The 13,687-nt window shown below is 47.1% G+C and overlaps 2 protein-coding genes across 5 annotated transcripts in view; one reads left to right on the top strand and one right to left on the bottom strand.

Moving 5' to 3' along the window:
* The window catches only part of CFAP44 (cilia and flagella associated protein 44), a 41,669-nt gene extending 33,024 nt beyond the window's left edge, over nucleotides 1-8,645 (top strand). The window contains exons 27-34 of the mRNA XM_074860822.1: nucleotides 128-320; nucleotides 1,268-1,375; nucleotides 2,865-2,995; nucleotides 4,139-4,255; nucleotides 5,146-5,347; nucleotides 6,054-6,214; nucleotides 6,941-7,075; nucleotides 8,244-8,645. Coding sequence (XP_074716923.1) covers nucleotides 128-320; nucleotides 1,268-1,375; nucleotides 2,865-2,995; nucleotides 4,139-4,255; nucleotides 5,146-5,347; nucleotides 6,054-6,214; nucleotides 6,941-7,075; nucleotides 8,244-8,510 — 1,314 coding nt within the window. The 3' untranslated portion in view covers nucleotides 8,511-8,645. The remainder of the gene's footprint in view (nucleotides 1-127; nucleotides 321-1,267; nucleotides 1,376-2,864; nucleotides 2,996-4,138; nucleotides 4,256-5,145; nucleotides 5,348-6,053; nucleotides 6,215-6,940; nucleotides 7,076-8,243) is intronic.
* A 1,251-nt stretch (nucleotides 8,646-9,896) lies between these two features.
* The window catches only part of BOC (BOC cell adhesion associated, oncogene regulated), a 60,398-nt gene continuing 56,607 nt past the window's right edge, over nucleotides 9,897-13,687 (bottom strand). For all 4 annotated transcript variants that reach the window (XM_074860818.1, XM_074860820.1, XM_074860819.1 and 1 more), the window contains exons 16-19: nucleotides 13,066-13,292; nucleotides 11,997-12,076; nucleotides 11,164-11,357; nucleotides 9,897-10,579 (exon numbers count right to left, since the gene is read on the bottom strand). In XM_074860818.1, coding sequence (XP_074716919.1) covers nucleotides 10,395-10,579; nucleotides 11,164-11,357; nucleotides 11,997-12,076; nucleotides 13,066-13,292 — 686 coding nt within the window. In that variant the 3' untranslated portion in view covers nucleotides 9,897-10,394. The remainder of the gene's footprint in view (nucleotides 10,580-11,163; nucleotides 11,358-11,996; nucleotides 12,077-13,065; nucleotides 13,293-13,687) is intronic.

The raw sequence follows: 13,687 nt of genomic DNA, 5'->3' as shown, positions 1-13,687 counted from the left end.
GCTTGATTTAAGCATGGTTTTAAAGAGAGAAAGGCAAGATTTGCATTTCCAGATCTTCACAGGTACATCCTATATACACATGTGAGGGTTGTACCTTTTAACTAAAGTGGGTTTTTTGTTTATTTAGTCAAAATTGAACAGCTACCTTGCGCAGATGGAGGATAGAAAGTGTGAGATTGCAAAGCTTCAGGAATGTGAGAAAGCTCTGTATGCCGACTTCCAAGCATCCCTTGGAGAAAACAATGAGTTTGCCCATTTTCTGACCAAGGTGCTGAATAAGAAAATCAAGTGCATGGAAAAAAAAGAAGGAAGAGAAACAGGTTGGAGATACTGTTCCTTTTGTTTTATGGATTTGTTGCACATACGTCCATGTGGTCAAGTAAATGTCTCAGTCTAGCTAGAGCCCCGGGTACCTGCAACACTGAACTCAACTCAAAAAACCATAGGTCAGACCTGCCCAGCTTTGTTTATACACTGACCCACGTTATCATCTTGAATGATAACGATGTAATTCAGTCTCTGACATGACTACATGACAGCTCCTGCAATTTACTTCCTGTAAGTCACTATTGAGGACTGATAATTGGTATGAAGAAGAGGCAAAGCTTTAAATAGGTACTTCCTATGTTGTGCCAATGGGAGCTATGGATAAGTGATTAGTCTGCCACGTTCATGACATTCTCCTTTAATCTGTCCCTTGACTAATGAGAGATCATAGACCTAATCTGCAATCATCTATTAATCACAGGACTAAACATATTATGAAAGGATTTCATTTATCTTAGTGACTTGGTTTTAAACTGTTAAGGCTAGGCAGTCTTACTGAGCTAAAATACTTGTGCTGTCTCTCTGAATTGACTTTTGATTTCAAGTGGGACATGATTAGCAAAAAGCACAGACACTAATGATGCTTTTGTGACAGTTTTGTGCCTCTGTATTTTGCTTGACTGATTAATCTCTATAGCAGAATGGTAAACCCACAAGGTTTAAATTCCTAGCACATATAAAGAGAGGAAACATTATTGAAGGAAGTCGCAAAAACATGCCTTTGGCACTACTAGGTGATCTCTCTCCTTATTTTTTTCTCTTTTTCCTTTCTGTGAAATGTTCGGATCAATGCAATAGGCACAAGGTGCCTGGATTCACATATTACCAGGCTGACTTTTTGTGGATTGATGGGATTGTGCTCACCAGCACATGTGCATAATGCACAGCTAGTGGGTCTGGGGGTGTTCTGCAAGCCAGCAGTACTGTCCTTTTCTTCCAGGTGAAGAAGATGAGAATGAAGAGAATGATGAAGAGTCCAGCTTGGAGACTGATGAAGAAAATTCTGGATCTGAAGATGAAGTCTTTGATGACTCTGTTTGCCCAAAGAGTACCTAAGCCATCACTTCCTTGGGTTTGGCTATAGGGGCAATATTGTGTGTTTAAAAACAAAATGCAGAGTTTTTCATTAGTCACTGCATGTTAATGCCATTAAGGGTCAGAATGTGTGCACCCCTCCTGAGTGCAGCATTTCTCCCCAGGAAATCTCGGTGAAGATAATGCAACCGCTCGTAGTGTAGGGTACCCTAATTAGAAAGTTTGGAAAAATAAAACTTAGCTGAGCACTAAGAATTAATTATTTTGTGTAAAGAACTATTCACCATTTCACGGTTGTTTTCTGGAGAGAAAAGGCTCCTCTCAGGAGTGGAGCTGGAGTGAGGCTGTAGCTGCTCTCTGGAAACCTGCTGCCTGGCCTGGCTGGATCCCTGCTCGGGGGAGTTCTGCAGGGACCCGACCGTGCTCTTAAATTAAGCTCTTTGTTACCACCTCGTGGCTTTATGCAGCAATTGCCTGTTGCTGGGCTGTTCTCTTAAGGGTATCTGAACAGTTAGGACTTTGCAAAATCCTCTTCATTCACTCATTCAACAAAGGCAAGCAACTACGCCCCCCGCCCCCCCCCCCCCCCCCCCGCCCCGTTTTCTTTTGTTAACTAGTTTAGGGTGTTGTTTTGCGGTTTTTCTTTTAAATATTTGAGGGATGTGTCAATGACCATGTAACAACACTGCTTTATTTTCAGTTAGAAGTTACCAACAAATTACTTTATCATATTTTTTTAAATTGGATTCTAACATCATTTCCACAAATTGAATTTTTTATTAACTCCTCATTCATCTCCTTTCTCAATGAAATGTTGGGAAGAAATGAAGATTTTTACTTTTTATTAGAAAAGTCCAAATTACTAATTTAATAAGGAAATTATATGCTGCATTAGCCTCTTCATATTTGTCTCTTTATGTGTCATTTGCTTTGCCTTTATTGGCCTCTTTTTCTATTATGCCTGCTGATTTGGGCATAATTATGGACTTGATTAGTAAGACTGAAATCACTGCGTTAGATATCTGTGAATTTTTATCTTCCTTACCATGAAACAAATGAAACAGGTCCTATGAACCACAGCTTTGTTTACAAATAGAGCTATAAATGATCCCTACAGCAAGTTCATCACTTATAGTGAAGGGTGCTATGGATAAAAAACTACGTGTTCACATAATTGAAGATTATACTGTATTTTTTACATATATTAATTCCTGGGACTGTATTACTTAACAAAAGCTAACTTTTGAGCATTTGGCTTTAATATTGATGCTTTAGTCTTGCTTCTGGAAACAAACTCTGTTGACTGAATGTAAAGAAAAAAAGATCCATCCGAGATACTCTCCTCCTCATGGAGGAAGGTGGCTCGTGTGGTTTATGTTTGAGAAGGCTCTAGGGCACCAAGAGCTGGGCAATGTGCACACTAGGAGAAGCTACTAGCTCAAGCCTGTAATATAGTACAGTCGTAATGAGACTAAGCTATTCCTTGACTCTTTCCTTCTCAGACTGCAATGAGGTGCTCTTCCAAAACACCATCCAGCTCCGGCAGAAGCGGTTAGACATCGAGAAAGCTTTAACGGAGGAGAAGAAAGTTGCTGCTAACCTCAGAAAGAAATACAATGCCTTGGCCAAAAAGGTATTGCAATGTTTTCTTCTCAGCAAGCACCGGCTGGCTCCATTACAGTGAAAATGTGCTAGTGATGTTGGCTAAGATGTAAAAACAAAATCCTAACCCTTTGAGAGGCCTCAGTTTGGGTAGAGATGTCTGTGGTAGCACAGAGGCAGGAGGCAGCTCCACTGGGTCACCTGTCCTCCTGAAAAGCATAAATCAAAGCGGTCCGACCTTGGCTGCTATGAGGCTGGGTCCAGGTTTTAGGTCGAGTTCCCCCCCAGCTGATTAACCACCAGGCAGCAGCAGAAACTGGATTCTCTGGTTTAGATGAAACACCTGGTGTAGCCTGGCCTATCCTCTGTGCATATGTATGGGGATGGAGAGATTAAAGATTACTTATTTTAACAGAAATGCAGATTAAAATAAATGCCTAAAAATGCCATTTTTCCATCTATTTAATTTGCTTTTAGTTATTTTCTTTTGCTCTTTGTCATAGTAATCACTGAATTAAACTCTCTTGGTGCAAATTTTCCTTTTAGCTTTGAGCTCCTGCATTCATCAAGACATTTGATTTATATTAATACAAAAATATCTTAATTTGAAGGGTTATCCAGGATAGAGAGATTCTGCCAAAATAACATTATGCAAGTCTTGCTTTTATTGTGTCTCAGAAATGTTCCATCAAATATGCTTAACTTACAACATTTTTTGTTTAGTTTTTAAAGGCTTTCCTAAATGCCAGCTGCCACATATTCACCCCGGGGTCTGACATTTGAGTCCGAATTGTTTCTTTCTCATGCAGAATCAATAAGCATTTCCAGGCATAACACAATAAAAAATTATCTTGCAGGCTCTGTAGATCTAGAAGTGTTTTAGACACTAAACAAAGCAGCTGTCTCTTGATACGTACAGGGCTTCTCTACTGAGGAGGCATTTCTGAGTGTACATGTGTACAGAGGTATTCAGGGTAGAATCTTGCTTGAATATGTAGATGAGCCTCATGTTTGCCTATGAAACTCCTCTACCATAGTATGTAAAAAAAAAAAAAAAAAAATCATTTTTTTCTATACTTTCCCTTTGGATCAGTAACTCTAACATAAAACCTTGCTGCCTTATGTGTTTGAGTACTACGGGATTTTTGTTTGTCCACAATTTGTCTTTCTGCAGACAAAAGTAGTGGAAAACAGTCTGGACACTGCAGACAGGGAACTGGAGACCTTTCAGCAGGAAAAGCAGCAGAGACTGAATGAACTATATGTAGTTGTGCCTTTGAAACTCCATCAGGTAATTCAAGATGTGCAGCTGCAGGTGCAGAATGGCCTGTGTATACCTAAACAATGGTGTTACTGTTCTTTGGGGCCCTTAATTCCTGATTCATCATAGTCTCCCGGGAGTGAAGTGCCATTAATTGAACTTCGTGCTGCTATTTCCTCTAGATTTATTTTTTTTTCCTTCTCTTATACTGACAGGCAGGTCAGTGCATTTCTAAAACGTGCATAGTCATCAAGTGTTTTATAGGTTTGGCATGGGATTTTCCTTCAGGTCCATACCTACTGATATCTCCCTGAAGAAAAAACACCCCGAAAAACCAAACAAAAAAAGCTCCAAACTATTGAAACTAATGGGAGTTTTGCCCAGTTCAGAAATGCTGGATTGGATGCAGCGCATTCATCTACACAGCTGTTAGCATAGGGATGATAAGTAGAAAATGAAAACTCAAGACAATACTGTTATTTCCTCTAGGCTGAATCTTGTCCTCGGAGAGAGAAGGTAGTCCTCTGCCTGTTCTGGCTTAGATACCTCTGAGGCAAGCTCAGCTGTCCATTTGTTCTATCTCCCTTCATTAAAAGGTTGGTAGTAACAGGAGAAGAGCCTAAGGCCTGACTGCAATCCTGCAGCTCCCAGATCATTCACAAGTACAGTTGACAGGGAGTCCCTTCCTCCCCCTCTGTTCCAGGTTAGACAGCTTTGTATGCAGGCAGTCATCACAGCTCTAGGTAGTCTTTGAGCTTTGCTGAGTGGTAGTGATTCCCCGGCCTAACACGTGAGAGTTGTGCCCGCGCTCGCTGTTACCTCATTCATTAGTTCTCTAACGCTCATGCGTTTGTTCTCCAGAGAGATCACCAACACCTTTGATAACTCAACTCAGCCTTGCTTATGGCTGTTCCTTGCAGGTGGAGTACTTGGTTAATGGGGAGATGCCCAGCGACTTCTCCCAGGCTCTGGTATTTACCAACCAGTCCTTAGAGTATCTGCAGAAGAGAATTGTGGACCTGCATAATGAAAAGATAACGCAAAGAAAGATCTATAAGAAGGCCCAGAAGCAACATAAGCAGCTTATCCAGGACAAAAAGGAGATGGAGATACAGATTCGACGTGAGTAACAGAGACTCTGAACAACACAGCATACTAATGCTCATTCTGTCCCCCTCACTGGGTGGGGGTAACTCACCAGATGTCTGTCTTTACACTCACACAGATGTCACAGCTGGTTACTGCAGAAAATAAAACAGAACGAGGAGATCAAGTGGACTATTTTGATGAAGTACTGGTAGTTCTCCAGCACTGCCAAGCCATTAGGCTGTGTGAAATAATTTGGGAAGTTAGTATAAGGAGAGTTGACTGAGATGAGACACTGGAAGTCAGGACACACGATTGCTATTTCTGGCTGTACACCAGAACTGCTAGGAAAAAAGTACTTTCCCTAAAGCGCCATAAGCTTTTTTGGCAATTTCCTCCTCTGTGTAACATAAGAAGAATGAAACAACCCCTATTTAAAACGCTTTCCCAAGGGCCAAACCCAAAGATGCGTCTAGCACCACCAAACCTGCGCAGGGCCTGTATAGCCTTTGGCGTGGGAGTGGCTTACTAGGACTAGCTTAGAGTGTGGCTTAGTGACCACATAGACACGGTCCTGGGCAAGGACAAATGGCAACATTCAGTTGTGAGCTCTGCGTGGTTTTGTGTGAATTATTATGGAGCAAATACCAAAGAGCTCAGACAAAAAGCTGGGGGCAAGGCAGAAATTCTTCTTAACCAATGAAAGACTGTGCTGCCACTTGTGCCATGCCTCTTCCGTTAGGACTGGAAGAGAAGTGCAGTCATCTGATGATGGAGAAGTTTGGGCAGCTGGTTGATTTTGAAGCAGTTCAGGCACACTCTGTTAACATACGCGTGGAACAGTTGAAAGTGCAGATAATGGAGAAGGAATATGTGCGCTCCCAGGAGCTCAAAGAGTGGGAGGTAAGGAGCAGGAAAAAGAGGGAAATGTGTGTTACGATGGGCTGTTAAGGCTTCATTTCCCTGGGGCTGAATAGTTACACTGAAATCTTTTGTGAACATGTTCATGTTTGGTTTTTTCCACCTGTCATTAATAGACCATAATGTCCAGCTCCTGTTTCCCACCGTCTTTCCTGCCTCTGCTTCAGTTGCTGACACACATCCTCTTTTCTCATGGAGGTAGTTGATGATCTTTTTGTTTTACTTTCCTCAAATGCATCCTTCTGCTTCAGTCCCTACGTGAAGTTCTCCCAGAGTGCTCTCCTTTAGTTTTCAGCCAGCATTTGGCACCTACCACCTCCTCCTGCTGCCTTTGGTGACAAATTATTCGAGTACAGCACTGCCCTGGCGATGCCAGTCCTCTGTGCAGCCCGGAGAGTTCATGTCTCTGTCTGGGGGGGTGTAAGGCTCCACTACTGTGGTGCAAGCAGGGCACAGACAGTGCTACGCACCTAAGGGCTTTCTCTTTCACACACTTCTGTCTGACTGCTTTACGTACTTAAACATTTGCAATATAAAAAAAAAAAAAAAAGACAACTGATCACACTAAAGGTACTTCAGGACCTGGCGGTGCACAGGAGCAGTCTATTTACTTCTTTTCTGTGACACTTCAGTTGTGCCTAATGCTTCTGCCCCACTTCACACTTTTTGTCCTCTCGCATCCCAGCCCAAACTTTTATATCTTTCTAGAAAAGAATCTCAGACTTGCGGCAGCAGCTAATGAAGCTGACAAAGGAAAACACCAGCAAGCTGCAGCAGCTGAACCGGTTTTGCCTCGAAAATCAGCAACTTGAAACCAAGCTGGCTTCGCTAATGGACGAGCTGGTGAGCCTTTTTGCCGGTGTTCTGCATGCAGGTTTGGGACTGTTCGGAGACTGGCAAGGGATGGTGTGGCCCTCGGCAGCTCTCTGCTCTCACATCCTGCCCTGCAGCCAGCAGCTTGGGCAAATGCTGCCTAGTGCACAGGCTGAACAGCTGCTCAGGGTCTTGGAGAAAGGGAGATGGACGAATCCCAGAATCATCTCGGTTGGAAAAGCCCTTGAAGCTCCTCCAGTCCAACCATGAACCTCACACTGACCGTTTTCAACTCCACCAGATCCCTCAGCGCTGGGTCAACCCGACTCTTCAACCCCTCCAGGGATGGGGACTCCCCCCCTGCCCTGGGCAGCCCATTCCAACGTCCAACAACCCCTTCTGCAAAGAAATCCTTCCTAAGAGCCAGTCTGACCCTGCCCTGGTGCAGCTTGAGGCCATTCCCTCTTGTCCTGGCGCTGGGTCCTTGGCTCAAGAGACTCATCCTCCCTCTCTGCACCCTCCTTTCAGGTAGCTGTAGAGGGCCATGAGGTCTCCCCTCAGCCTCCTCTTCTCCAGACTAAACCCCCCCAGTTCCCTCAGCCGCTCCCCATCAGACCTGTGCTCCAGACCCTGCACCAGCTCCGCTGCCCTTCTCTGGACATGCTCGAGTCATTCAATGGCCTTTTTGGAGTGAGGGGCCCAAAACTGAACCCAGTCATCGAGGGGCGGCCTTACCAGTGCCGAGTGCAGGGGTAAGATCCCTTCCCTGTCCCTGCTGGCCACGCTAGTGCTGACACCTCCAGGGACAAGCTGATCCTGAAGCAGGCCATGCCTTACCTTCTCTCTAATGTCTTACTCAGCTGCTTTCTAATCTTGAAACAGACTCATCCTATTTCTAATTAAAAAACGTCTTGCAGCAAGTCAAAATTATTCCTTTGTTACGTGGAACCAGCCAAATGAATTAAAGTGTTTTCTTTGCTCTGTATTAGGGAATAAGGCAGCCACCTGTGGCAGTCTGAGTCTAAATTGGTGGTCCCCTCACTCTGACTTCCAAGAGTTCTGACTGAGGAGCGGAGCAGCCATGAAGCTGTCCAGCCTCTTGGAAAGTTTCATTTTCCTGCTTGAAATAAATTCCCACCGTTCATTCTCCTATGTTTTATAGATTTTTTTTTATTTTTTTTTTTTCCTCTCCTTACAGGGAGTAGAATTTCAGGGCACCCGAACTGCTGACATCAAAGAGAAGGCCAGGCTGGAGTCACGGCTGAAGCACAGGGCTTGTGACACAGCCCTCCTGAGAGAAGAAATCAATCTCCTAAGCAGAAAAGGTGGGTACTTAAAAGAACTCGCTCTCCTTAGCAGAAAGGATGGGTGCCTCTTTCCACAGTCTTCATCACCACGGAACTCTGAGACACCAGCTGAATTATCTCCTGTTCTTACACCAGGAAGGGTAACTAACGTCCCTTAAAAACGGACATGGGTAACTGTGGTGGCAGCCATACCTGGGAGTGCGACGTGAATCGCTTTGGCCACACAGGGCTTGAGTTCTAAAGGGCTGTATTTGTTTCTCTTATCAAAATATGACTGTAGTGACAGATACGGAATAAAAAAAAGTGCAAATACAACTAGTAAATGCTGCTATCAGTCCATTGCAGAGATTTGCCCTGGGTAGCCGCCCTGGGTGTGTGCAGACGTGTATGTCTGCTCCTCAGGCCAGCAGCTGTTGGTGGCTGGATGGGTTCCACGTGGGCAAACGCAGCTTTGGTGCTTGTGTTCTTAAACACGGTAAGAGACGTCTGCCTTAAGGGTGCATTTTGTTATTTGCTGAACACCCAAGCAGCAGTGGCACTTCTCTGCCAGCTGAGCTAGGTAGAGTCAAGGGAAGCACGATTTGTTTGGCAAAGGCAAAGGGCCCTTTCCCCTCAGATGGGTGTGGAGCCAAGCAAATACTTTCCCACTTGCCTCTGCTCTGTAGCAGTGGAAAACTGCGCTGCAGTGCAGGCACGAGGAGGGCAGAGCCAGTGCAAAGGCAGCCTGGAACTCCACTGGCTTGCACCTGCCTGATCAGAGTGAGAGTGCCCCAGGGTCTGCACATTTTCAGGTTTTATCTTTTTTTTTTTTTGCCTCTGGCATGTGGCACGGTGGCAGTGTGTGACCGTTTACAGCACTTACCCTGGCTTACTGTGAAAACTTCCTTCACCCCCAAAGGGCTCGTGTTGCACTGTTTTTCCACTGCAAAGTTCCTGAGGGTGCAGAGGGAGCTTTGTTGCTAATTTTGAATTTAAACAGATTGAACAACCTGCAGCTGCTCTCGCTCCTCCTCCCCACCCCCTGCCCTTTGCCACTGCTCTTTGCTCCTCTGCCTGGCGAACGCTCAGCCAGGATCCAGCCCAACCCCAGCCAGGCACGACCGAATGAATGGTACTTGTGCTGCCCCGAGGAAGCTGCTGAGCATCCCCTTTTTCCTTAAGGGGAACAAAAACCCCACCCTTATCTACAGGCCTGGATGCTGAAAGCTTTTGAAGCTGGAAAACCATAAGGAAACACAATTTGTGGAGATTTGGGTGTTTGTCTGCCTCACGCCCCCATCATCAAACTCATGCAGTTGCCTTTGGAGATAAATGAGAATTTCCTCGGGCTGTGCTCCTCACTAGAAGCTTTATGTCACTTAACTGGCACAGGCAGCAGCCGTCCCTCTTGTCCTGAGCTCAGCATTAAGAGTTGCATCAGTGGCTAACTGAAAAACTGTAACTGCAGGAAAATGTCACCTTTCCCCAGGTGTCCTGCTTGCTGTGTGTCTGGAAGTAAAAAAAGAGTAGGCTCATTGTGGGGGAGGATTCAGCGTACAGCCAGCCACAGAAAAGACTAAAGCCTTTATTTTAGATGTTAAAGCGTGGGTTTGTCTTTACAGAGAGGTGGCTGCAGACGGCGTGTATGTGAAGGGTTAGGCAGAGTGTGTAACCAGTCCATTCACAGGAGGGTGTTCCTGGGACAAACCTTCCTGTGGGGGAGAGGAAAAGAGCTTTTTGACAGCGTTCTCTTTCGTGAAGCCCTCGCTGCAAGAGGGGGCTGGATCTTGGTGGTGGCAGCTCTCTTTGGCCCCATGTCCTGCGATGTCTTTTGCGTTGCTGTTTCAATCTCGTGCTCTGGCGAACGGCCCGGTGCCACGGGTGGCTGCTGCCTTGTTCCCTGGACCTTGCCGAGGATGCTTTCTGTTTCCATAGCGTTATAAAAGGCACATATACATCTATATACAAGTGCATAAATATATAAATAGGGGTGTTATACAAAAATAAATACCCATTCTCTTTTTCTCTTTAGAATAAGTCTTTTGCAAAAGGCAGCTTGGTCCCTAGCTGGTGGGGGAATGAGTCTCTGAGGGCCTCGGTGGTGGCGGGCTGCTGCTGAGGTGTCTGGGTAGGTCCTGGCCCAGAGATGTGATCACTGGATTCTGGGGATGGAGATCTCCTCTGGACTGGCAGCAGTCTAGTCTTTCTACCTCTTCAACTGGCACCAGGCCTAGGCAGCAAGGACTTCCTGAAAGGGAAAGGAGCAAGAAACGATTACGATGCAGACAGAAATGAGAGATGTTAGAGTAGTTTTGTAGTCAACAGTCCACTTGATGAGTTCGGGTCCTCTGCTCAGAGAGGAAGATCAACATCCTGAACGTCCTGGCTCCACGGGAGTTTGACCCTACGCTTGCACACAGCAAGTTTGATCCACGCTACAGGGGTGGGTCGATGGATCAGGCCCTAGGGAGATGGATTCACATAATTTTTCAGGCACTTTGTTGTTTTACTGGTGGTCTGGAAGATGCAAAATTAAGGACTAAAGGGCAGCATCTCTGCAACTGGAGGTGGGTATGTGCCCTTCTGGCAGCATGCAGCTCAAGCTTCTGGAGAAACGAGAAATGTGTCCTCTAAAACTGACTGAGGCAATTTAGTCCCCAACTTCTAGCGCGGCCTTTCCAGGCTGTTGTTCTACGCAGCGTTAAAACCGTCCTCGCAGCGCAGAAGCAAGCACGAATGGAGCCATTGGAAAGGCTCTACGGTGAGATTTCCCTTCAAGATCAGCCTCAAACACTGAGATGAAGCAAGCACAGAGTTTTCCAGATCACTGACCTTGGTGGAACAGGGGATCCCGCCGAGCATCCAGGCTTGGGCCCCCCACTTTGCTGCCCATGACCGGATGATGGAGGCCAACAAAGTGCTCTTGAAGGTGAGGACAGTCATCCTGTGGCTGAAGCAGCTGGTGAGTGGAGTCATCCGGGAGACTGTAGAGGAAAGAGCTGTCTTCTGTTCTTGAGCTGGGCAATCTGGGGAGGCAGACAAAGAGGTTCAGCACTAGTAACAGCTCTTTCCTCCTTGAAAGACAAGACCTATGTAACATCTCAGCCAGCTGCGTCAATGCAATGACACAGAGCATTCCTAAACGAAGGGAAGAGCAGAAATCGGGATGTGCTTGTGGGATGGGAATGAGGTGATGGGATGATTCAACACGATTTAACATCTAGTGAGGGCCACAGAAGCTGGGAGAAGGGGTCCCTCCTGGGGAGCAGGGGAATAATGACTCCATGTCCGAACAGCAAGACACAAAGCCCCCACAAGGGACCCTGGCCAGATTCTGGGGCAGCTGTGTGTCAGCGTCCAGTCACAGATGTTACCTTCTCTCATCCTACATTTTTGTTTCCCACTTAGGAGCAGGAGGAGGAAAAGGGGGTGGGGGAAGTAGGTCTTGGCCACCTCTATAATTAATTTATCCCTCCCTCAAACCGTAAAAGGAATGAGCTGTTCAGAGAGAATTTAGACCAGGCGGCCCCATGCTAGAGCATGGATTTATTTGCCAAGTGAACTGGGACAGATGGGAGCATGGTGAGGGTGAGCTTTTGTGAGCATGTAGTGTTGTGGGTCCCAGTGGATTGTTCCACCCTCGCCCTCCATGAGCCAGGACTAACCTGGAGGGCTGGTAGTCTGGCTGGGCAGTCCCGTTCTGCAGCACTCTTGCCTGCAGCAAGGCATTGGTCTCCTCGTGTGACTGGAAAGAGAGAGAAGGGTTCTCAGCAGAGCAATGCCACATGGCAGCAGGGACAGGCAGGTGCTGATCTGGGAGCCAGAGCTGTGGGGTGGACTGGTGAAGCTCTTATGACAGAAGGCAGAGAAGGCTGAAGCTGTTTCTTTTGCTATGGAGGATGGTGAAATTGAGCACTGAAAAACTCGCTTCACGCTTACTACTGACTCATGGGGGATGATAATCAGTTTATAGTCGCTTTGAGGAGCGGCTGAGGGAACTGGGGGGGTTTAGTCTGGAGAAGAGGAGGCTGAGGGGAGACCTCATGGCCCTCTACAACTCCCTGAAAGGAGGGTGCAGAGAGGGGGGATGAGTCTCTTGAGCCAAGGAACCAGCGGCAGGCCAAGAGGGAATGGCCTCAAGCTGCGCCAGGGCAGGGTCAGACTGGCTCTTAGGAAGGATTTCTTTGCAGAAGGGGTTGTTGGGCGTTGGAATGGGCTGCCCAGGGCAGGGGGGGAGTCCCCATCCCTGGAGGGGTTGAAGAGTCGGGTTGACCCAGCGCTGAGGGATCTGGTGGAGTTGAGAATGGTCAGGGTGAGGTTCATGGTTGGACTGGGGGAGCTTCAACGGCTTTTCCAACCCAGATGATTCTGTGATTCAGCTGTGGCACTGCCTTGGCCTGTGTAACTATTTACACACAGTCCTCAACACTGTCAGTCCCTGTGAGCTTTGCTCAGGAGAAGCAGGAACCATTCCCACAAGAGCAGCCTTTGCTCACTGCCTCCTCCAAACTGCCCCAAGACACCAGCTCTTTGCCAGTGTTTTGGAGACCCTCCTGTCCCTCCCATGTCTCAAGACTCCACTGCAAAGGGGAAATCTCTTTTTAGAAGCCATTCTTGCCACCTATCTACACACTGCAAAGGCTGCCAGCCCTGCCTGGAGAAGCCCTCTCTCTCACTGCAACCGTGGCCTCCAGCTCCTGCCAAACCAACTTTTAACCACGGGTGCGGACATACCGGTGGCGCTTCATCTGGACTGTAATCTCGGGGCTTGGTGCTTGCGTACCCCACTCCTGCAGAGGGGCAGATGCCGTTCAGGTGTGCCCCGTTGGCGTAGGGCTGCCCGTTAACATAGGGGTGTCCGTTGGTGCGAGGAGCGGAGATGCCCCTCAGAGGCACCATGGTGTACTGGCAAGATGACACCAGCAGCCCAGCTCCTGGGAAGCCCATGTCAATGGTTTGCTCTGCAGAGGCAAGAAAAAGGAAATCTGAGGCCAAAATCAGAGGTGAAGTTGAGCTGCTTGAAGCTCAGCCAGGGATAGACTTAGGCTGTCCTGTCAGGCAGCTGTTTTGGCACCCAAAGCGCCCTTGGAGACAAAGGGTGGGAAGGGGCCCTGCAGGAAGGCAAAGGGAGAGCCCCTTCCCCCTGTTCTAGTCCCAGGGCTCCTTCCCAACAGGGTAAGCAGGACAAGGGACTTCATGGGATTTTTACAGGGTTGTCTTATAGGTTCCACAGGATATTGAAGCTTGCCCTCTGTCCAACCCTCTCCCTGCTTCCCAGGATGTGCAGCCCCCCACATTTTGGGTCAAATCTAACCCCCAGGGCAGAGCACATCTTGTAAATCAGCCCGCAAGAACG

The sequence above is a fragment of the Strix uralensis genome, chromosome 2 (assembly GCF_047716275.1).
Source record: "Strix uralensis isolate ZFMK-TIS-50842 chromosome 2, bStrUra1, whole genome shotgun sequence".
Classification (NCBI taxonomy): Eukaryota; Metazoa; Chordata; class Aves; order Strigiformes; family Strigidae; genus Strix; species Strix uralensis.
Note: the sequence above shows the minus strand (reverse complement) of the source record. Positions and strands in the feature narration are given on the sequence as shown.